The sequence below is a fragment of the Dama dama genome, chromosome 14 (assembly GCF_033118175.1).
Source record: "Dama dama isolate Ldn47 chromosome 14, ASM3311817v1, whole genome shotgun sequence".
In the NCBI taxonomy this organism is placed as follows: Eukaryota; Metazoa; Chordata; class Mammalia; order Artiodactyla; family Cervidae; genus Dama; species Dama dama.
This window is the reverse complement of record NC_083694.1, coordinates 62,231,637-62,254,526: the sequence shown is the minus strand read 5'-3', so window position 1 is coordinate 62,254,526 and position 22,890 is coordinate 62,231,637. Positions and strand designations below refer to the sequence as shown.

The 22,890-nt window shown below is 40.6% G+C and overlaps 1 protein-coding gene across 7 annotated transcripts in view; it reads left to right on the top strand.

The window, feature by feature from the left end:
• Nucleotides 1-22,890, top strand: part of NIBAN1 (niban apoptosis regulator 1) — a 194,580-nt gene that overhangs the window by 83,385 nt on the left and 88,305 nt on the right. For all 7 annotated transcript variants that reach the window (XM_061160922.1, XM_061160921.1, XM_061160920.1 and 4 more), the window contains exons 4-5: nt 1,522-1,636; nt 5,673-5,840. In XM_061160922.1, the coding sequence (XP_061016905.1) occupies nt 1,522-1,636; nt 5,673-5,840 (283 nt within the window). The remainder of the gene's footprint in view (nt 1-1,521; nt 1,637-5,672; nt 5,841-22,890) is intronic.

Genomic DNA, 22,890 nt, shown 5'->3' with positions numbered 1-22,890 from the left:
TCTTTTTTGTCATTTACAAGGTTTGTAGGTCTTCATAGAACCATTTATCTTCTCCAGCATTAGTGGTTGGGGCATAGACTTGGATTACTGTGATGGTGAATGGTTTGCCTTGGAAACAAACTGAGATCATTCTGTCATTTTTGAGATTGCACTGAAGTACTGCACTTTGGACTCTTGTTGACTACAATGGCTACTCTATTTCTTCTAAGGGATTCTTGCCCATAGTAGTAGATATAATGGTCATCTGAGTTAAATTCACCCATTCCAGTCCATTTTAGTTCACTGATTCCTAATATATCAGTGTTCACTTTTGCTATCTCCTGCTTGACCATGTCCAATTTACCTTAATTCATGGACCTAACATTCCAGGTTCCTAGGCAATATTGTTCTTTACAGCGTTGGATTTCACTTTCACTATCAGATGCATCCAACACTGAGTGTCCTTTCTGCTTTGGCCCAGCCACTTCATTCTTTCTGGAGTTATTTCTCCACTCTTCTCCAGTAGCATATTGGACACCTTCTGACCTGGAGCTTCATCTTCTGGTGTCATGGTTTTTTGCCTTTTCATACTGTTGAGGGGGTTCTCATGGCAAGAATACTGGAGCGGTTTGCCATTCCCTTCTCCAGTGAACCACATCTTGTTAGAGCTCTCCACCATGACTTGTTCATCTTGGGTGGCCTTGCATGGCGTGGCTCTTAGCTTTATTGAGTTATGCAAGCCTCTTTGCCATGACAAGGCTGTGATCCATGAAATCAACTATACTTCAGTTTAAAAAAAAAAAGGGAAAAAAATTTTAAGATTAAGAAAAAAAAAAAAAAAAGGAAAAAAGGGCTGGGGTTGGTTGTCTCCTGACCTAAAATCCCCAGGGCACAGGCCCAGCTTCAGGTACGGTTGGATTCACGGTTCCAGTGATGTCGGAACTCAGTTTGTCCTTTCTTCCATCTGAAATCTTTGCATTCATTCAGCCTAGCTTCCTCACCAGGCCCAAATCTCCATGGTCAGAAACCTTCAGACTTCTCCACAGTAACAAGATGGCAGCCCAGTGTCCTGTCCTCACCTCCTCTCAGAGCCCGAGGCTTTCTATCAGCCTCGCTTGCAAGTCCTGAAGCTCACTATGATTGGATTGAATCAGGTCATGTGATCCTTCCTGACCCAGTCGCTGCATCCAGGATATAACCAGTGGAAACTGTAAGAACCTTTCTTGCTGACCCTAACACTCACCTGATTGGACATGCTGAGGTCATGTGCCCTTCCCTGTTCCAACCAATACAGCCAGAACATAGCCAGTGAAAAATAAAAGAGCCTTTCTTTCTTTTTTGGTCCTAGAGCAAGTCCTGATGTTTACTATGACAGAGGCTTCTGGTGCAAAATATAATTTTTGTATAAATGGCTCTTACTCAGTGTGGGAATTTCTGTCTCTGAGTGTATGGTGTTTGGGTTTGTCTATTTCTAATATTCCTGATATTTCCCAAAAATCCAATGAGGAAAAAGTCCACTCATTTTTACCTTTCCTTTCTTAGGCCTATCAGAAAGGAGCTCCCCCTAAAAGCCGAATTCTTCCTGCTGGTGGCAAGGTGCTAACCTCAGAAGATGAATACAATTTATTATCTGATCGGCATTTCCCAGACCCTATTGGTGAGTTACTGAGCATTCCTTCCCAAGACAAAATTCCTAAACATGTTCTGTTTGGTTAGACCAGTGATCCTCAAGGGTGGGAGTGGGGGGATTTCACTCTCCAGGGACATTTGGCTGTATCTGGAGATATTTTTGGTCATCACAACTTGGGAGGATGGTGCAATAGACATTTAATGAATAGAGGCCAGTAATTCTTGCTAAATATCCTACAATGCACTGAACTGTCTTTGACAGTGAAGAATTATCTGGCATTAAATATCAATAGGCCAAGGTTGAGGAACCCTGGGCTAGACACACATTCTCCATAGGCAAATGGAAGATATAATTTCTCTAATTTAGGTAAACCTTGTACCACTTCTGTTACTTTAAATCATATTTGGTAATACACAAGTCAGTCACTGTGTTTCTAGCATATAGAAAATGTACTGTTGGTCAGATATCTTGAGGTTTTGGAATATATTGCAAGCTTTACACAGGACAGCAGAAATAAATATGTTGGGCCCAGTCTGTGAAACGTACAATCCCATCTTTCAGTAAAACCTGTCAGAGAATGTTATTTTTCTAATTTTAGGATGATTTGCAATAAAATATCCTAAGTCAACAAAATACTTTTAGTAGGCATTAGACATTAGAGTAACTCATAGGTACTGTGTAAAAAAGCATTGTGTTAATTAGCATATCTGTAAATAATAGCTGAATACTGCTATAGAAAGAGCAGTGAACTGAGAATTTGAAGACTGGATTTTCATCTGGTTCTGTGATGCTTATCAAGCATTTTCCTTAGCCATTGCTGAACCTTTCTGAATTCTGCTTCTTCCAACTCTAGGGACTTGAAATTGAAAATCTAGAAGGTTATTACCAACTCTAACATACTTTCATTCTCATTCATTTCACTTTTTCCATGCTGAGAGTGTAAGGGATAATATACAGACCAAATAGAGCGTTTCATAGAGATTCATGAACTGTGGATAATGTAATAACTCCATCTGGCTTTGTGTAAATCAAAGCACACAATAATTACTTAGTTTCTTGAAGAGAGTCCTGGTTCTTATTAATAGGTATAATCATTTCACTGGAATTAATGGGGGAAAATGTAAAATAATTTTATCAATTGTTATTTCAGTGCAGAATGCTTAGTGTACTATTTTTAATAACACTGTTATAGGATTAGTACACGAACCATAAACCTAGATTAACAAACTCTTACTAAGTAATTCAAGCTAAAACAACACTTTATGTGTACTATATGTATTATTATATTTTCTTTTAATGTCTACTTACATGTTATCTTGGCTCTGGAGCTGCCCCTAGAAATGGGAATACCAACATGTTAACTCTTTAGAACCCCTTCAAAGAACTTTCCAATGAAATCAGTCAGAACAGATAATACATTTATTGATTTATTGATGAGATCAAATCAGAAGGAATGAAAAGGAATAAAAACCACAAGGCCTGGGTGACTACTGCTGCTTGACCCAGAACTTCAGACTGGGTATTTCAGTGACTTTTTAAATTGTATGTTGTGGCCTTCTCAGTTTTAAAAATAGAATATTCAATAGGAGATCATTTGTGATATCCTTATAACTCAACTCAGAAAAAATGCAGACTGGAAATAATGGCATCTGGAAAATTATTGTAAGAAGTTAAGTGAGTTATAACTAGAGGACAATAGAAATGAATTTTGTGGGGCCTGCTAAAGCATTGAAATGTAAAGGGTGAATGTTGCTTTCAGTTGTTTATACGATATTGTGACATCTTGGAAAGGGCAAGGAGAGTTGTTTCACAAACTGATTGCTGTGTGATTCTAATTTTATTGGAAAGAATAAAGGCACCATAAAGATTGGAGGAATTAACTTCACTTGAGAAAAAGCACTAAAGGGTTTATCGACATAGGTCTTCTTTACACAGTAATTGGCCAAAACTTAGTGGCGTTGGCAAACCAAACTGCAGTGAAGGCTGGGAATGTAGTCTTTAGTCTATGCAGGTACTTGCTAAACTAAAAATCAGGGATTTTATTACTGAGAAAGAGGAGAGGATAGAAATGTTTTACAGCCAGAGGTCTCTGCTATCGTGTTCAATCATTTATTCATTTGTTGGCATTCGTATGTTGATTCATTCCTTGGTATTTTGCTTAGGACTGGTGAGCTCAAGATTGTGCTCCCAACATGTACAACTTCGTTAAGTTCAGAAATGGAACTCCCATGCGTGCCCCAGGAAATCTATTCCATATCTAAACCAATCTCAGCTTGCTGGTAGCAAGACTGTTCTCCAGCTTTCCTTATGGTTATGATCCATTTCTTGGTATGCCCATTGCTTTCAGTTGCCTCTTAGTATGTCCCTCTCCCCTTGCTTCCCTTGAGATAGTGCCCATTATGTGGGCAGGGAGCCCAGAATTCATTTTTCCTTCTGCTTGTTTTCCACGACTCTAGAAACAAGCTGGGGCTCATTTAAATGAATGCAATATCATAGAAATGGAATGCATGGAGAAGAATAAAGTTTGGACAGGCGATCTGAGTAATTGTATGGCTCAACTTGAATTTCTTGGAATTGATTTTGAAGAAAGGGCTGAAAGTTCTATTGTTTAAGGCTTTAAAAATTTCCTAGGACCTCATAGCATATTTATTCATTTAACAAACTGTACTACAACATCTACTAGGTTTGTATGCTATGAGTTGAGTTGAGCATGCAGAGATATGTATGATGGAGCCTCCATCCTCAAGGAGCTCCAGGGCAGTGGTTCTGCTTCTGGGGAGAATTAATTGGAGGTTGTTGTTGTTTAGTCACTCAGTCATGTCTGACTCTAGCCTGCCAGGTTCCTCTGTCCATGGCATTCTCCAGGCAAGAACACTGGAGTGGATTGCCATTTCCTTCTCCTGGTGATCTTCCTGACCCAGGGATCAAACCTGCATCTCCTGCATTGGCAGGTAGATTCTTTACCTCTGAGCCACCAGGGAAGCCCTAATTGGAGGTGGGGAGGAGGCTTATCTCACTTTATGTCCCTCACTCTGAGTGTGGGAACCAGACACAAACACAGATCATTATGCTATTTGGGGGAGACAAGGTAGGGAGCGCCCTACTCTGTCTCTGGTGGCAGAGAATGGTGCCAACAAAGTCATCCCAGAGGAGGTGGCTTTTGAACTGAGTTTCCAAGGATAAATGAGACTTTTCTATGCAAAAGTATGGTGGAAGGAAAAGGAAGCATGAATTGCAGAAGCAACATGCAAAGTCATGGGAAGGATGATGATACCTCCTTTGGGAGAGCAGAGAAGAGAGTGGGGCAGAAACCAGCACAGAACAGGGCAAACACCAACACTTAAAGAGAAAGATGGAGAGAAGGGGCAGAGGAACCAATAAAAGTGAAAAGGGGCAGCAATGTTTAAAAAGCATGGAGAAGGTCACGCTCCTGGAAGTCAAGGGAAGAGAATGTTTTCAAAGGAAGGGGTAACTGGCTGCAACAGATAATTCCTGATCAGGTTGAAAAGGTGGGTAATAAAAAAGAAGCTGTAAGCCAGCAGTCAGGATGACATTAGTGACCCAGGCTGTTTGGTTTGGGGACTGGTGAAGAAGGAACAAGTCTAGGGTGAGAATAGGGGTTGATGGCATCAAGGCTGCAAATGCTGGTTTGGGAGTGACGGGGGGGTGGGAGGAGAGTGGAGAGCGGAGAGCAGACCTGGTGAATCAGGAGCTGGTAGGGTGAGTGTCCAACAGGCGGACACAGTGGCAGCCGAGGAAAGACGCAGCTCTGCCTGTGGCTCATTCCAGGTGAGGAAGCTGAGCTCGATTGTGTCTGACGGCCTTGGCCGTCCCTGTGGATGGGAGGTGAGACCACCTGCTCAAGTGAGGCAGGTGAAGCTGGTGCGGGATGCGAAGGGAGCCTGAACTCTCCTTTTCCCCAACCCTGCAAAGACATTTCATACCACCTTTTCAGCCCACTGGCTGCCCCACAGTCTGAAGTAAACTCTCACAGCCTGAAATAGGAATTTTAAATAAGACATACACATTTTAAAAAGTCTCGGTGCTTTCCATGTTTCCTCAGCGTCCAGTGAGAAGGAGAACACGCAGCCCTTTGTGGTCCTGCCCAAGGACTTCCCGGTGTACCTGTGGCAGCCCTTCCTCAGACACGGCTACTTCTGCTTCCGGGAGGCCGCTGACCAGAAGAAGTTCAGTGCGCTCCTGAGTGACTGCATCAGACATCTAAACCATGGTACGGCGCGGCTGCCCGCTGGTTCCCTGCTGGGCTGCCTTTTCTTGCTTGGCCTGGTCAGTCAGCTGTAGAGTGATTTCTTGAAAGAGCCACAGATGGTGTTGCCTTGGGGAAGGAGAGGGAAGCTGAGCGAAGTGTGAGTTTCCTACACAAGGAGCGCCGTTGATTTGCTAGCTGCTTCGTCTGGGCAGGGTGTGCTGCGTGTGTGTGCTTGCGTGCCAAGTTGCTCAGTCAAGTCCAATTCTGTGCAACCTCATGGACTGTAGCCCGCCAGGCTCCTCTGTCCATGGGATTCTCCAGGCAAGAATACTGCAGTGGGTAGCCATTTCCTCCTCCAGGGGATCTTCCTGACCCAGGAATCGAACCCTCGTCTCTTATGTCTTCTGCATTGGCAGGCAGGTTCTTTACCACTAGTTCCATCTGGGAAGCCCAGGGCAGGGGAGCCTCAGTGAAGCAGGACATGAAGTAGGTGTCTGAGGGCCCGTGTAGGCAGAGCGCCATATTCATGTATATGATTTTGAGTATAATGCCTCCTCCTCCTCTTCTGTCCTGATTGTTTTTTTAAATATTTATTTTAATTTTATTTATTTTTGGCTGTGTCTTTGTTACTGCACATGGGCTTTCTCTAGCTGCGATGAGCAGGCTTCTCACTGCGGTGGCTTCTCTTGATGCAGGGCACAGACTCTAGGCATGTGGGCTTCAGTAGTTTCGGTGCTTGGACTTAGATGCTCCATGGCATGTGGCATCTTCCCGGACCAGAGATTGAACCGGTGTTCCCTGAATTGCAAGGTGTATTCTTAACCACTGGACCACCAGGGAGGCCCCTGTCCTGACTTTTAAAAAATCTCAATGACATCAAGAATGAACCAGTTATCCCTAAGAAAATCCTAGTCCTTATGACATTTCATTTTTCTCACTTTTATTTCCGAATTGCTTACTCAAAACTTTAGGGTACATAAGAATCACCTGGAAAACTTGCTGAACAGAATTTTTTTGGTTCCACCCACAGACATTCACTGGGTCTGTGGTGGGGCCCTAATTTTGCTTTTCTAACAAACTGCCGAGAGATGCTGATGTTGTTGGTCCACAGACCACACTTGGCGTGGCATTGCTTCAGACCATGTTGCCTCTATATACCGATTTAATTGTTATGTCTGTAATAAAAAAGACTGCTCATTCTGGTATGTGATATTTTTGAAAAGTTGATATGAATACTGGTTTTTCTGGACTCCACAAGGCCTTCTGTTACAGATAATTGAGCTCTTTGTCATTTGGCAGTTGGAAAGGTAACCAGTAAAATGTTATTGAGAGCTTACTCTGTGCCAGCCTCTCTAAAGGTATTAAGAATAGAACAATGAACCATGCAAATTCCTTCTCTCTGGGGTCTACATTCAAACAGGAAGGAGGGACAAACACATGCACCAATTCAGAAGACAACTTGATGGTTGTCAAAGATATATGTTACAGAGTAACTGGAAGTTGTTGCACCGGGAAGAATGGAGAAGGCTGGTCAGAGGAGGCCTCTCTTGGCAGGTGACATTTGAGTTGAGTCACCTCATTCTTCTGTGCCTTTATTTCCTAATAAAGCTAACTGCATTGTATACTTTGGAGAAGGAAATGGCTACCCACTCCAATATTCTTGCCTGGAGAATCCCATGGACTGAGGAGCCTGGTGGGCTACAGTCCATGGGATCGCAAAGAGCCAGACGTGACTGAACAACTGAACACACACACGCATTGTACACTTACTTTAAAGTTCTGAGGTTTCCCTGAGAGTGTCAGTTCCACAGAGCAAAAGTCGCTAGTGATGCTTCTCGACCAGTTCTTGATTTTAGCTGGGGTAGTGATAGGAGGCTAATGGAAAAAGATAGTGTCGCTCTATTTTGCTATAGCAATTCTGAGTAACATTTGTCATAATACTGGCTCATAACTCATTAGGGACTTTATAGAAATGTCACCCTTATTGATATCTTGCCTTGTGGTTTTGATGTTTTAGAGAGCAGAGAATTGCCCAGCACTGCCTGCACCATCTTACTCATTTTTTCGATTCACCTGCCCGTCTGTGTGCAGGGCCATGGTCTAGTATGAACATGCCGTTGGCACTGAACACAAGAGCCGTGAAGTTTCACTCAGCAGAGAATGTTCTCTACCCCCCCAGATGGGGCTGGCTTCATTCTCCCTCCATGTACATAATAGGAATTTCTCTGGGGAGTTTTTGGAAGCATTGTAAGCCTGCATTTAGAGTCCATTTATGGAAGATATCAGTTGATTCAAAACCCCACTCTGCTCTCCAGTATGTTATCAAAGGCACTGAGATAATGAGGTCTAGTCATATGGCCCTAGTTCTTCTGTGTCACATTCCTCTGTCCAGAAAACTCACTGAGGTTTTCTGCAGACTTAGCGTGACTTGGCAGACCTTCCTGTGGCTCCCGTCAGAACCAGAGACCTTCAGAACATTGTAGAGAACTGTTCTTGATGGCAGTGGGCCAAAGAGCCCATGGATCTCTCCTCTCCTGCCTGTTTCTTTGTTTTTGACCACACAATGTACCACTTATCTTTACTGAGTCACTTTTTTGGGGTTTCAATCTCTCCCTGTTATTCTTTGTAGGATCTTGAGTAAACCATTAAGAGATTTCACAAACTCCCAGTTAACCATTATTTTTTTCCATAATTACCTGAAGAGTTTAGAAATAGGTATCAAATGAATGCTGTGATAGCACCAGGAACCCTGAAGGGGCTACGGAGAGCCTGCTGACCTTCATCCCCAGGCGACCGGGGTCTGGGCTGTACGCTTGTATTGTTGTCGATGGGCTCTCAGGCCAGGACGTGCTGCTGCTGAGAATTAGGTCTGAGATATCCTAGCAGCATCATTGATACGTCCATTCACAGGTCCTCAGGGATCTTTGTTCCCTAGTTTTATTGAGATATAATTGACATATAGCATTGTTATTAGTTTCAGGTGTACAACGTAATGTTTTAATATATGATCATTGTAAAATGATCAGCACAAGTTTAGTTAACACCTGTTAACTCAAGAAGTTAACAGAATTTTTTTCTTATGAGATCTTTTAAGATCTCTTCTCTTAGCAACTTTGTAATATACAATATAGTATTGTTAACAACAGTCACCATGCCACACAGTACATCCCCTGATTTTATTTTATAGCTGGAAGTTTGTACATTTGACCCCCTTCATTCATCCTACCCCCATCTCCTCTGGAAACAACCAATCTGTTCTCTGCTTCTATGAGTTCAGTTTTTGTTTCTGTTTTTTTTTTAACGATTCCACATTTAAGTGAGATCGTACAGTATTTGTTTCTCTCTGTCTGACTTATTTCACTTAGCATAATGCCCTCAAGAGATCTTTCAGGGAAGATCATCTCATTACCTTCGTGGTGAGTTCCCCCCAGGATTTCTGTCACTTGGTGGGGTGGCGGGGGGGGGGGGGGGTCCCAGGATACCTCCTGCTGTGTTCAAATTCCCACCACACAGTCCAGGTCACTTACCCTGGGAGTTCTGGGTTCAAACTGGTCTAGGTACTCATGTCCATTCATCCTGAATCCGGAACCACTTCTGTTCCTGCTTGTGGAGGGGGTTTGTCCATATTTAACCGTGACAAAGGGCCTGATTACACCCTACTCTTGGACGATAAGGCTATATTCCAAGGCAGGTAAGAACAAGTAGAGAGCTGTCTGCTCCTCTTTCCTTCAAGAGACAGTGCTTCCTTTGGGTGCCTCAAAGATTATTTACACTCCTAAGAAGCACAGAGGTATGTGTGTATGTGTGTGTGGTTGTTATTTTTTAAAATTTTTATTTATTTAAATATTTACATATTTATTTATTTATTTTTGGCTGCATTGGGTCTTAGTTGCAGCATGTGGGCTTCTCTCTAGTTGTAGAGTGCAGGCTTAGCTGTCCACAGCATGTGGGATATTAGTTCTCAGTCCAGGAATTGAACCTACATCCCCCTGCATTGAAAAGCAGATTCTTAACATCTGGATCACCAGGGAAGCCTCTGTTGTTTTTATTTTTGACACTCTTTCATTGAGCAGGCATAAGAAAATTCCACAAGAGTAATCTTTAGCATCCCCCTTCCAACACACTGGACTAAATATGAAGCCCATTGTGGGAGGGGGAAAGGGGAGGAGAAATTTCCCCTTTAGTTTTTGGCTGGCAGTTAAAATAACAGAAGATAGATTAACAGTAGAAAACCAAATTTATAACCTGTGGATGGGGAATTCACTTAAGTATGAAGAATTTCAAAGATAGCAAGATATGGTGAGATTTATATATATTCTGGACTATGGAGAAGGAAGTGGGGGGTCTGAGGCTTCAAAGGGAAGTAGGTAATTCAGGGTTCTAAATTCATAGGAAGCTAGTAGCGTTAATATTTGGTGAACAAATGTTTGCTGGGCCATCCAAAGACAGTGAAAAACACCCATCAACAGAGGAATGGATAAAGAGGATGTGGTACATAAATACAATAGAATATCATGCAGCCATCAAAAAGAATGAAATAATACCATTTGCAGCAACATGGATAGACCTAGAGAGTGTCATACTGAGTGAGTCAGAGAAGCAGAAACATCCCTTATATGCAGAATCTAAAAGGACATGAACAGATGAACTTATTTACAAAACAGAAGCAAACAGATTCACAGAGAACGAACTTATGGTTGCCAGGGGCAAGGAAGGGGAGAAGGGATAGTTAGAGAGTTTGAGACGGACCTGTATTCACACTGCTATATTCAAAATGTAGGGCCACAAGAACCTATTGTATAGAAATAAGAACTGCTCAGTGTTATGTGGCAGCCTGGATGGGGGAGAGGTTTGGGGGAGACTGGATACATGTATATGTATGGCTGAGTCTTTTTGCTGTCCACCTAAAACTATCATGACAATGTTAATCAGCTATACTCCAATACAAAGTAAAAAGTTAAAAATGACCGTGGGACACAGAGAGGACTTTGATCAAAAGGCTTTACTAGGTTCCTCTCTGTCTACCACACCTAATACTTTACTACACTTATCTATGGTGATATCTTCTTTCTAGGACAGTCTGCCTACCTTAATTCTTTTAGTCAGTAAAGGGGAAGTTAAGAGGCTCTTCCTGAATCTTTTGGGGCTTTGATTGTTTTCAGTTCAAAAGAATCCTCATACTAGAGTGGCACAATTTGGGCTGCCACTACGTAATCAGTCCCATCACACGACACGTGCCTCGAGCAATTGCTCTCCTCTCTCCTTTTGGAATCTTACTGCAGTGCCTTGTCCCAGATGGGAGAAGTCAAGTATTCTAAATGCCCACTGCTCCAAAAATGAGTCTTATATAAAGCCAAGATGTTCTAAGACAGTCCTGTTGTCCAAAATCCTATTCATAATTGTAGTTTGCAAAATATGATCCTTGTAGTTACAGAGATGTTGTCATTGTTCAGTCACTCAGTTGTGTCTGACTCTTTGCGACCCCACAGACTGCAGCACGCCAGGCTTCCCTGTCCTTCACCATCTTCCGGAGCTTGCTCAAACTCATGGGCCATTGAGTTGGTGATGCCATCCAACCATCTCGTCCTCTGTTGTCCCCTTCTCCTTCTGCCTTTTATCTTTCTCAGTATCAGGGTCTTTTCCAGTAAGTCGCCTCTTCACATCAGGTAGCTAAAGCATCAGTCTTTCTGATGAATATTCAGGGTTGATTTCCTTTAGGATTTACTGGTTTGATTTCCTTGCTGTCCAAGGGACTCTCAAGAGTCTTCTCCAACACCATTGCAAAATATGGTCCTTGTAGTTACAGAGTTGTAGTTAAAACTATTAGCATACATAAAGGGCTGTACACATGCAATGTGGAATAATGATCATTATCAATGTGAATTCTGTCCTTCCAGCTCAGGAAAATCATTCCTTGGCATAAGAATTTTCAGGAAGGGGGAGAAGTGTTCCTGGCAGGAGGAATAGGATTTGTTGGGGCTGGAAGAGAGTCAAAGCATAGACTATCAGAGGAACTAAAAGAATTTCATGTGGCTGATGCTCAGAGAGGAGAGAGATGCCAAGTGAGGATCGAGAGATGGAGTCAGACTATAAAGGGCTGTGTGAAGCATATTAAGGGATTTGCACTTTATTCGAGTACCAGTTGGAAACCATTGAAGGGTTCCAAGCACAGAAGCAACTCAGTCATATTTTCACGCTAGAAGGGTCACACACACTGGCTGCTGCATGGGCAGTGGATGGAAGGTAGCCACTGGGATGCCAGGAGGCCACTTAGGCAGCTTTGGCAGGCAACAGATAGTGGTAGCTTGCACCAACGAGGTAGCTTGCCACAGTGGAGGTGGCAAGAGATGGCTGAATAAGAGAGATATCCAGAAGTAGAATCAACAGAGCTTAAGGATAGATCATGTGCAGAATGAGGCGGTGGGAGAACCCAAGGAAGAACTCCAGTTTTCTGCCTTTCTCTGAGATGGTAGGCACCTTCTGTGAAAGAGGAGCAGGCTTCAGTGACTTCCCTGGTCAGCCAGTGGCTAAGACTCCATGCTTCCAGTGCAGGGGGCCTGGGTTCAACCCCTGGTTAGGCAATTAGATCCCACATGCCCCAGTTGAAAGATCCCAAATCTTGCAACTAAGATCGAAGATTCTATGTGCTGCAGCTAAGACCTGGCGCAGCCAAATTAATTAATTAAAAAAAAAAAAAGAGGAGCAGTTTCCAGGGGAAGTTTGTGTTGAGTGTTGCAGGTGTTGAGCTGGGGAAGTCTAGGGACATCCAGGTGAGAGAGTCGTGTAGACGGATGCCCAGACAAGGCTGGAGAGCAGGAGCACAGTCCCGAGTTCAGACACAGGTGGGAAGTCAACAGCCTGCATGTGGTCATCGAAGCCACGACTAACCTTGGAGCGAGGATATAATTTTTGAGCTCCTCGAAGACAGAGGAGAAGCTGTTGACTGAAGGCCTGGCACCTGGCTCTACAAATATATCCCCCCTCCATCCTCAGGTATGGTTGCAAATATGCCCATGGAGGGCAAAGTATGGGGAGTGTGTTGAGGTAGCCTACAGATGTTTGCACCCCAAATCTGTAAACATTAATGCAAAATAGGTGGGTGATCTTGTGTTAAATACTAACTTCACTCACTACATGGATCTGTGATTTTACCGTTAAACATTTAAGCAACGTGTTCATTAGGAATACCAAGTCCATGTGAAATTCAGTAACTCATTTAGGCTCTCTGACTCCCCCACTCAATTGCCAATGTCTCTTCTGTAGTTTATTTCAAGTTCACTACTACCAACCTGCTTTGGACTCATAAAAAACATTCTAAGAGACTTTCAGCTGATTTACTTTTCCCAATTACTTCCATCTCCTTTCACGTGTAATGGTCAGATAAATCATATTTAAACACAATTGTTTTTATTAAAAGCCTTCAGTGGCACTGCCATTTTCAAAAAAATGAAACACTTTATTCCAAAGAGACTGATTGTGTGTGCCTGATTTCCTCCTCTTCTCAAGTACAAGCTTCATCTCCCCCAACCTTGCTGCCCTACCACTCCCACCTGCTTTTAATGGAAGCTTTGCCTAGACATTTTGGACCTTCTCATACACCTGAAACATTTCATTCCTCACCTCTTCACCTCTCTTGCTCCTTTAAGAACAAGCTTCAGACTGACCCCTGCCTTGAAGGCCCTAAGAATAACTTCACTTGTGTCTATTATCTGTTCCAGTGATTGGATGCCTATGGCGTTCATTTTCATGTCTGGGTGCCTAGTTCTCTAACTCTATTGTAAACTCCTAAAGGTAAACCTTGTACCATCCTGTGCCCCTCTGTGCGTGTGCATGCTGAGTTGTTTCAGTTGTGTCCGACTCTGTGCAACCCTATGGACTGTAGCCTGCCGGGCTCCTCTGTCCACGGGATTCTGCAGGCAAGAATACTGGAATGGGTTGCCATGTCCTCCTCCAGGGGATGTTCCTGACCCAGGGATCGAACCCACGTCTCTTACATCTCCTGCATTGGTATGTGGGTTCTTTAAAACTAGCTCCACCTGGGAAGCCCTTGTGTCCTGCAGTGCTCAGGTAAATATCTTGTGTTTCTTAAAATGGTTCAAAGACACTAATGAATTAACAACAAAAGTAAAGCTGGTTTCAGAATTTGTGTGATTTTTAGAGATGATAATTATAAATGTGGTTTGGCCTAATTCATGAATACACTGGCATGAGTGAGTGAAGGAATTGTCAGTATAAAGCATAAAGGATTTGAATAATAAAGGAGTCACACGTTAGGGCATCATCACTGGAAGAAGGTGATTCTGGAACGAAGGTGGAATGCTGGCAAAGTTTTGCTCAACAGTACTCTGCTAGCTTGAAGAACAGCCAGGATTGCCACTACACAAACACCAGTTGCTGTCATCATAAAGAGGGCACAGGAGAATATCTGGGAAGCATAAGGGCCCCTGCATTGGAAAAGATAGTATTAATATATAAAAAGTGACATCTTTCTTGATGAAGAGAACACAATTATGTAAAGACACTTGGCAAACTTCTGCTTTAACTGGAACTAGTTCAATCACGTATTACATTTATGTCATCCAAGGGTGTGTGTGATGGAGTGAGTTAGGCTGAATGTGGAGCTGTAATAGTGATTAAACTTTGGAATCAGTTGCTGTCAGAGTTGTATGCCTTGAGCTCTTATCCCAGAAATCCCATGTCAAATCAAATGCCTGTGTTAGATTGGATTTTGACACTTGCACATTTTAAGTGTTCAATTAATGCTGCTGAATTAAATTGAAGTTTAAAACAGAAAAGAGTCATATAATTCAACTTAGCTAGAGCAAATCCTTTTTGGTGTGTTTATTTGAACACCCATCACCACTTATGAAACAAGTTTATTACTTGAGGGACTAAGTGTCTGATATGGGCATCAATCAATTTTAACTGAAAATATACAGTGACTTTTCCTTTCAATATTTGAAAACATATTTCTGGTTTTATGGCATGTGCTTATATTTATATACACACATATCTATGAATTAGAGAATTCTAACTGTGCTTGGGGATCCTAGGTGGCTCAGTGGTAAAGAATCTGCCTGCTAAGGCAAGAGATGTTGGAGACGAGGCTTCCATCCCTGGGTCAGAAAGATCTCCTAGAGAAGGAAATGGCAACCCACTCCAGTGTTCTTGTCTGAGAAATCCCACAGAGGAGCCTGGCGGGCTATAGTCCATAGAATCTCAGAGTTGGGCACGACTGAGAGGCTGAGTACACATACACGCAGTGGTGATTGGACTCTTTTGGACACTTTACTACAAATGAATGATGTTTGGACATAAATGAAAGTACATTTTTTATAAACATCTGTTTGAATGCTTTTACTTATAAAAAGAATTTCATTGTCCACATTTGTTTCAATGCATTAAAACCTCTAGTGTTGTAAGCAAAAATGTTTGCTAATTACTGTAGACATCAATTTCCAGTTTTCATAGACTGTCCCCAACAAAAAGTTTTAAAGGATTCTCTCTGCTTGGAGACTGGTCTCTTCTTGAGTTAGTGTGCCCTTTGCCTTACACAGGTAATACTCAACATATTCTGAATATGTGACATTCGTATGTGAATGTCATTTTTTCTTAAGACGTTGTCATTTCCCCCTCTCTGACCCTTGTTTACTATTCATAAAACTCTAAATTTGGAAAGGATCTTAGTGATCACCTGTTGCATCCCTTCAGAGTTTATGATAAGAATCAGATAGTAACTTACTTTCCAAGGTCACAGCTAGTGAGTGGTAGAAAAGCAGTTGTCCTGACACCTAGTCTTTGACATCTCAGTTAAACATACCATATTGCCTTTTCAACATTACTTTTAAAAAAAGTTATTTACTTATTTATGGCTGCTCTGGGTCTTCATTGCTCCATGCGGCCTTTCTCTAGTTGGGGCAAGCACGGGCTACTCTTCTTTGTGGTGCACAGTCTTCTCATCGCAGTGGCTTCTCTTCTTGCAGAGCACAGGCTCGAGACTCGAGGCTTCCGTAGTTGCAACACTCAGGCTCAGTAGTTGCAGCTCGTGGGCTTAGTTGCTCTGCGGCATGTGGAATCTTCCCAGGCCAGGGACTGAGCATGTGTCTCCTGCATTGGCAGGCAGAATCTTCACCACTGGACCACCAGGGAAATTCCTTCAGCATTACTTTTTAAAAGAATTTTTCATCTTTCAGTCATTCAAAGCACATTACTATTAAATCAAGTTACTCTTGTGACACATTTGCATGGTCCAAACTGAAGCAAACCTGTAGCCATTCACCAGAGGTCATCTGAGACCGGGGATATATCTGGTTTCTTGATAAGTAGCACTATCTGATACCTTGGTATTTTGTCCACCAGCTAAACATGACTATATTTTTTAGTTTAATTATGCTTGGGAAATAAAATACTTCTCAATGTAGCTGTTTACTGGTTAAATTTTGTATAGTATAAAATACAAACCATATATGGTTTTATACAGTTTAAATAAAAATTCTGATTTGTAAAGGCTTGTGAGGACATAGGTTGGAATACTTTAAATGTAATAAATCAAAAATAAGCCAGACAGAGAAAGACAAATACTGCATAGTATCACTTAAATGTGAAATCTAAAAAAACGTCAAAGGATAGAAACGGAGGAGAAAAGTGGTTGCCAGGGTTACAAGGTATGGGAAATAAGGAGATGTTGGTAATAGGGTACAAAGTTTCAGTTATAAGATAAAAAGGGTCTGAGGATCTAATGAAAACGTGGTGACTGTAGTGATAACACTGCGCTGTGTAACGAAATTTGCTAAAAGAATAAAACTTAAATGTTCTCACTGCCCCGCCCCCCACCCGAGGATAAATACATGAGGTGATGAAAGTGTTAATTAACGAGATGGGTGTAATCCTTTCACAATGTCTATGGACAGGAAATCACCATGATGTACATTTTAAATGTCTCATAATTTTATGTCAACTATATCTCAATAAAACTGAAATACTAGGTCTCAACATGTTTTATTCATATTATGTATACTTAAAGATTTAGTTAAATCACTTGAACCTCTCAAAGAGTTGGAGCCAACTAACCTGTGTTAGTCACTCAGTCATGTCCAACTCTTTGTGACCCCATGGACTGTAGCCTGACAGGCTCCTCTGTCCACAGAATTCTCTAGGCAGTCATACTAGAGTGGGTAACCACTTCCTTCTCCAGGGGATCTTCCTAACCTAGGAATCGAACCCAGACCTCCTGCATTGCAGGCAGATTCTTTACCATCTGAACTGCTTAGAATCAGTCCAGATCTAAGAGTTGGACCTGAAAAAAACAGGTCTCTATCAGAGACCAGAATAAACAGAACTGCTCCTCTCAGCCATTGAGCATTTATCACCACCAGTATGTATATATATATAGTCTTTGGTTCATTTGCTGTCTAAAGCTGTGTTTCCATTGAACTACTGTTGAATATTTTTTTTGGCCTGTCAAACACACACTATAGTTTCAGTGAAACCACAGATTCTTGCCTACCTTCCCCCTCCACTTCCAATGAACCAAGTAGTTATTTTGGTATGAAAGTCTAAAAATTGTGTTATTACGATAGTTAAAGGCGACAAGTTAGAACAATAATCAAAAAGATTAAGCAATCAGAGAGGCAAAGTGAATTCAAGCAAAAATTTTTTGTCTGTGCTATTTGGATTGGATAAATTCCAAAATCACAGGACAGTTTTTGATGTTATTATGACTGAAAGCTTAAATAGCCTTCCAGTTTTTTAACTTGTAGATGGAATGTGGTTAAGATTGAAACAGACTTCTTAAAATGACAGAGCAAATGGTGTGGTTGTTTTAATACGTGGCTAGGGCTTCCCGGGTGGCTCAGCCGGTAACGAATCAGCCTGCAATGTTGGGAGACCTGGGTTTGATCCCTGGGTTGGGAAGATCCCGTGGAGAAGGGAACGGGCTACCCACTTCAGTATTCTGGCCTGGAGAATTCCATGGACTATGCAGTCCATGGGATCACAAAGAGTCGGACACAACTGAGCGACTTTCACTTTCAATAGATAATCAACATTACCAAAGAACTCTATCTGGCATATATTCCAGATTTCTCTTATTATTTATTTACGGCTTCACAGGCTCTTTGTTGCTGTGCTTGGGCTTTCTCTAGCTGCAGAGAGTGGGGACTATTCTCTAGATGCAGTGCATGGGCTCTTCATTATGGTAGTTTCTCTTGTTGCCATTTGTGAGCTCGAGGGCATGGGCTCGGTATTTGTGGTTTGGGGGCAGTTAGGCCCCATAGAATCTTCCTAGACCAGGGATCAAACTGGTCCCTTGCACTGGCAGGCAGATTCTTAACCACTGGACCTCTAGGGAAGTCCCCAGGTAACTTTGAAAAATCAACATTCAGGAGAGCTTGAAGAAAATCCTTACCTATTGTTGTGGAGTGGTGAGCTGCACTTGTCCTTCCCACCCTGTAAACAAACTTAGAGCATATGAAATGGAAGAGAATCATACTAGGAGAATAGAATAGAACTCATTCTATTAGTTGTTTTGAATTTTTAAATTAAACTTTGAGTAGCTATAAAAGAATGCTTATGAAACTTGCAGAAAATATAAAGAACATACAGTTACCTCTTTTATCTTAGGTGCCTCTCTCTGATCTTATTACCTTCTTTTCCCTTTGAGAAAGCACCATCCTGGATTTTGTAGTTTTATCACATGTGTTTAATCATTTTGCATGTTTTTAGACTTAATCTCATGAAATTTTATGACATCTTCTTTCATGGCTTATTTTTCCAATATTATACTCCAGTGATTCACCCATGTTATTGCTTGTAGCTATATTTCATTTTCATTGCTGAATACATTCCATTATATTAATATGCCATAATTTCTAGTATCCATTTTACTATTGATAGGCATTTGAGTTGCTCCCATTATTTATTATTAACAGTGCTACTGTGAACATTCTCTGCTGCTCATTTGTAGAAATTTACTTTTGATTTGATTTACTAATGTCTTAAGGAATGTTCATGTCTGTGTTAGATGTATTTGACCTGTAATCTTCCTATTTTGCAATGACAGTTTTAGATTTTGCTATCAAGGTTATTCTTGCTTCAAAAAAGGAGTTAAGAGACTGTTTGTATCTCTTCTTTTTTCCTTTTCTATATTCTGGAATAATTTAAGACTGGAATTACTAGTGTATTTTTCTACTTGGTAAAGCTTGCCTGTAAAACTTTTTAAATTTAGTATTCTTTTGAGGGAGGGTTTTAAATTACTGACTTAGCTTTTTTAATTGTTGTACGATTATTCAGTTTTTCTATTTGTTAAGTCAGTTTTAGTAGATTACAGTTTCCTAGAAATGTATCCATTTTGTTTATGATTTTAAAAAACTAGTGGCAGATAGTTGTGTATAGTATCATCATATTTTGAAAGAATGCACTCACAATGCCTCCTTTATTCTCTGTGCCATCTGAACTTGTTCTCTCCTTATTTCTCATACTGCTTATTTATAGCTCCTCTCTTTTTTTCTTGACTAGTCTTACTAGAAGGTTGTCAGTTTTGTCAACTTTTTCAAAAAACCAAATTTGGACTCTGCAGATTATTGTGTATCTCTTTACTATTTTTTTAATCTCTGATGTTATCATTTAAAATTGCCTTTCTTCTGTTTCCTTGGGATTTATTTTGCTGGAGTTTTTCCCTCACCTCTACAGTGAGTAGATGCTCAGTTCATTGTGATTGTTTTAAAATGCTTTGAGACTCTTTCCTTTAAAAAGAAAAAAAATGTAGGTGGGGGGGAGGGGGGACCGAATTTTCCTTCTCTTGTGAGCCAGACTTAGTGACTCACTTCTCACAAATAGAAAGTGGCAAAAATGATAGTGTGTGACTTCCAAGAACAGGTCACAAGAACAAATAGCTTCTGCCTGGCTTTTTCTCTTCTGGATCACCCGCTTGGGAGAACCTAGTCACCATGCAGTGAGCACACACAGGCAGCCCTCTGTGAAGGGCCACGTGGGGAGAAACGGACGCCTGCTGCCAACAGCCAGCACCAACTTGCCGGCCAAGACCTTGCAAGTGGATGCACTGTGGCCTTCAGATGATGTGACTGCAACCTCCGAGACACCTCAAGCCAGAACCACGTAGCCAGGCTTTCAAAATCCTAACCCACAAAAGCTGTGAGAGAGGATAGATATTTATTGCTTTGGTTTACGCCATTAGCTCTTGGGATAATTTGTCTCGCAACAATAGAAACTATTATAAAATACTCATTAATCACCAGCCCTTCTATCCTGACCTAAGTATTTAATAAATTCCCCTCTATATATTGTTTTAACTAAATCCCACTAATTTGGGTAGACAGTGTTTTTCATTATCATTAAGATTTAAATATTTTCTAATTTCCATTATCATTTCTTCTTTGACTTATGAGTTACTTAGAATTACATCTCTTAATTTCCAAATATATATTAGTGTATATTTATTATTAATTTCTAGTTTAACTGCCCTGTGACAGAAAATATATGATATAACCCTTTAAAATCTGTTGCACATTACTCTGTGGCTCTGTATGTGGTCAATTTTTATGAAAGCTCCATAGATAATTGAAAAGAATATATACTTAACAGTTATGTACACGCATTAGCTGAAGTGTGTCAATTACATCATTCAAATCTGTATTTTTCCTCATTATTTTTTATGCTAAATTTATCAACTACTAGGAGAGATGTGTTAAAATCTGCCACTATGGTGATAGATGGTTTTCATTTCTATTAACTGTTGAATTATATTTTGTTAATATTTTGTAATATATATATGTTATACATATATTTGTATATACACACACACACACACACACACACACACAACTAGACGAATACATGTTTGACATTGTTCTATCTTCCCAGCATCTTTTATCATTATGAAATAAGTCATTTTATCTTTATTAATGCTTTTTACCTTCAATTTTATTTTGACTGATATTAATGTAGCTACACTTTCTTTTTCTTTAGTGCTTGCCTGGATATCCAGTTAGTAAAAACAACAACGTTTTAAATGGAGCATTCATTCTACTTACATCTACTGTAATTACTCATACAGACCTACTATCTTTTTTTTTTTTTTTCAGACCTACTATCTTATTTTGTGTTTTCTATATAGCCCACATTTTCTATTGCCTTTTCTCTACATTCTGGCCTTCTTCTGAATTATTGTCACTATACAGTAGATATGTATATTTTATTTATATTTTTATAGCTGCATAACTTCTCAAAGTCAAAAATTAATCAATATCCTTAATTTTTGCTCAAAAAATACAGAGAATTTAAAACATTTTAACTCCATTAGTGCTCCCCCCACTCCGTACTCACTGATAGGCCGATATTGTTGACTTGAATTTTAATTTTATCTTTTTTATTTTAACCTTCCAATATATTATTGTTACTACTTTTTACAGCTTTAATGTTTACCTTATCTTTATCACTGTTTGCTCATAATTTCTTTTTATATCTCAGACCTTTCATCGGGGAGCATTTTCTTTCTTCCTAAGGTTTATCCTCCAGAAATTTCTTCAGTTTGGGATCACTTTTTCTTAGATTTTGTTTATCAGAAAATATCATTATCTTATCCTTGTTCTTAAAAGATATTTTCACTACATATGAAATTCTGGTGTGGCACTTACGCTTCTATTACCACATTGAATGTTTTTTCCACTATCTTCTGGTTTCTATCGCTTAAGTTGAGAAATTTGCTATCAGCCTAATTGTTGTTCTTTTGAGAGTAATTTGGTTCCTTATTTTTTTTTTTTTAAAGAAACCATCTCTTTGGTATTCTGCAGATTTATAAGAATGTGTCTTAGCTGTGATTTCTTATTTATATCGCATGAGATTTGTTGGTCTTCCTGAATCTGTGGGTTATTATTTAATCAATTTTGGAAAACTCTTAGCCATTATCTCTTCTTCTCCCTCATTCTCTGTTTATTCTCCTTTGAGAAATCCGATTAAATATATAATATATATTCTTATTCTCTTAACCTTTTGTTCAATATTTTCCATCTTTTTTTTTTTGAACAGTTTCTACAAGTCTCTATTCTCAGCTGTATTTGATCAGCTTTTGTGCTGTGCTTAGTCGCTCAGTTCTGTGTGACTCTTTGTGACCCAAGGGGATTCTTCAGGCAAGGATACTGGAGTGGGTTGCCATGCCCTCCTCCAGGGGATCTTCTCAACCCAGGGACTGAACCCAGGTCTCCCACATTGCAGGCAGATTCGTTACTGTCTGAGCTACCAGGGAAGCCCATGTTTTTAATATTTTTTTTTATTTTCAGTTTGATTCTTTTTCTAATCTGAATAGCCTTAAAATAGTTTCTTTCTGTTCACTCACATTTTCAATTGCTTCCTTTATTTTTAAATGCATTAAACTTAGTATATCTTGTGTCCTGTGGTCACTGATTCCAATATCTAAGATCTTTATGTGTTGTATTCTGCTCACATTTCTCTTCGTTCTTGCTTATGGCACCTTGTTAACTTGTGTGTGTTGTGATTTTTTGTGATAAGCTCATATTGCATCGAGGCCAACTGAAGGTGAATTCCTCTAGAGAGGATTTGTGTTACCTTTTACCAGATGCTTGAGGGCACTGCTGGATATTTGGACCACTCACCTAATATGAATTTAGGCTGTAAAGGCTGTGAGGACATGCTTATGAATGTGATTTTTCATGAGGAATATTTATCTCCTTCACTTAATGCCCAGGTTTTGAGACAGGCAATTTTCCTTGTACTGGTCTAAGACCATTTGTCTGCAGGTGGTTTCTGCAATTTAATTTCATACCTTATATGGATTTGTTACCAACTGTTTTGAATTGGGGCCCAGTGAGGGTCCTCCTGCTTGGAGTTGTTTGTGCCAATAGAATGAGATTGAGTTCAGTTCAGAAGCAAAGGAAAGCTTTATTCTTTGAGTGAAGAATGGAAAAGCTTGTGCTCTAGAATTCACACTTTCCTGGGCAGGCTCCTGGCCGAGTTGCCGTACAGGGTTCTGTCTGCAGAGAGAGGGGGTGGAGTTCTTGCCAGTTGGCTATGCAGGTGTTTTGCAAATATTATGCCA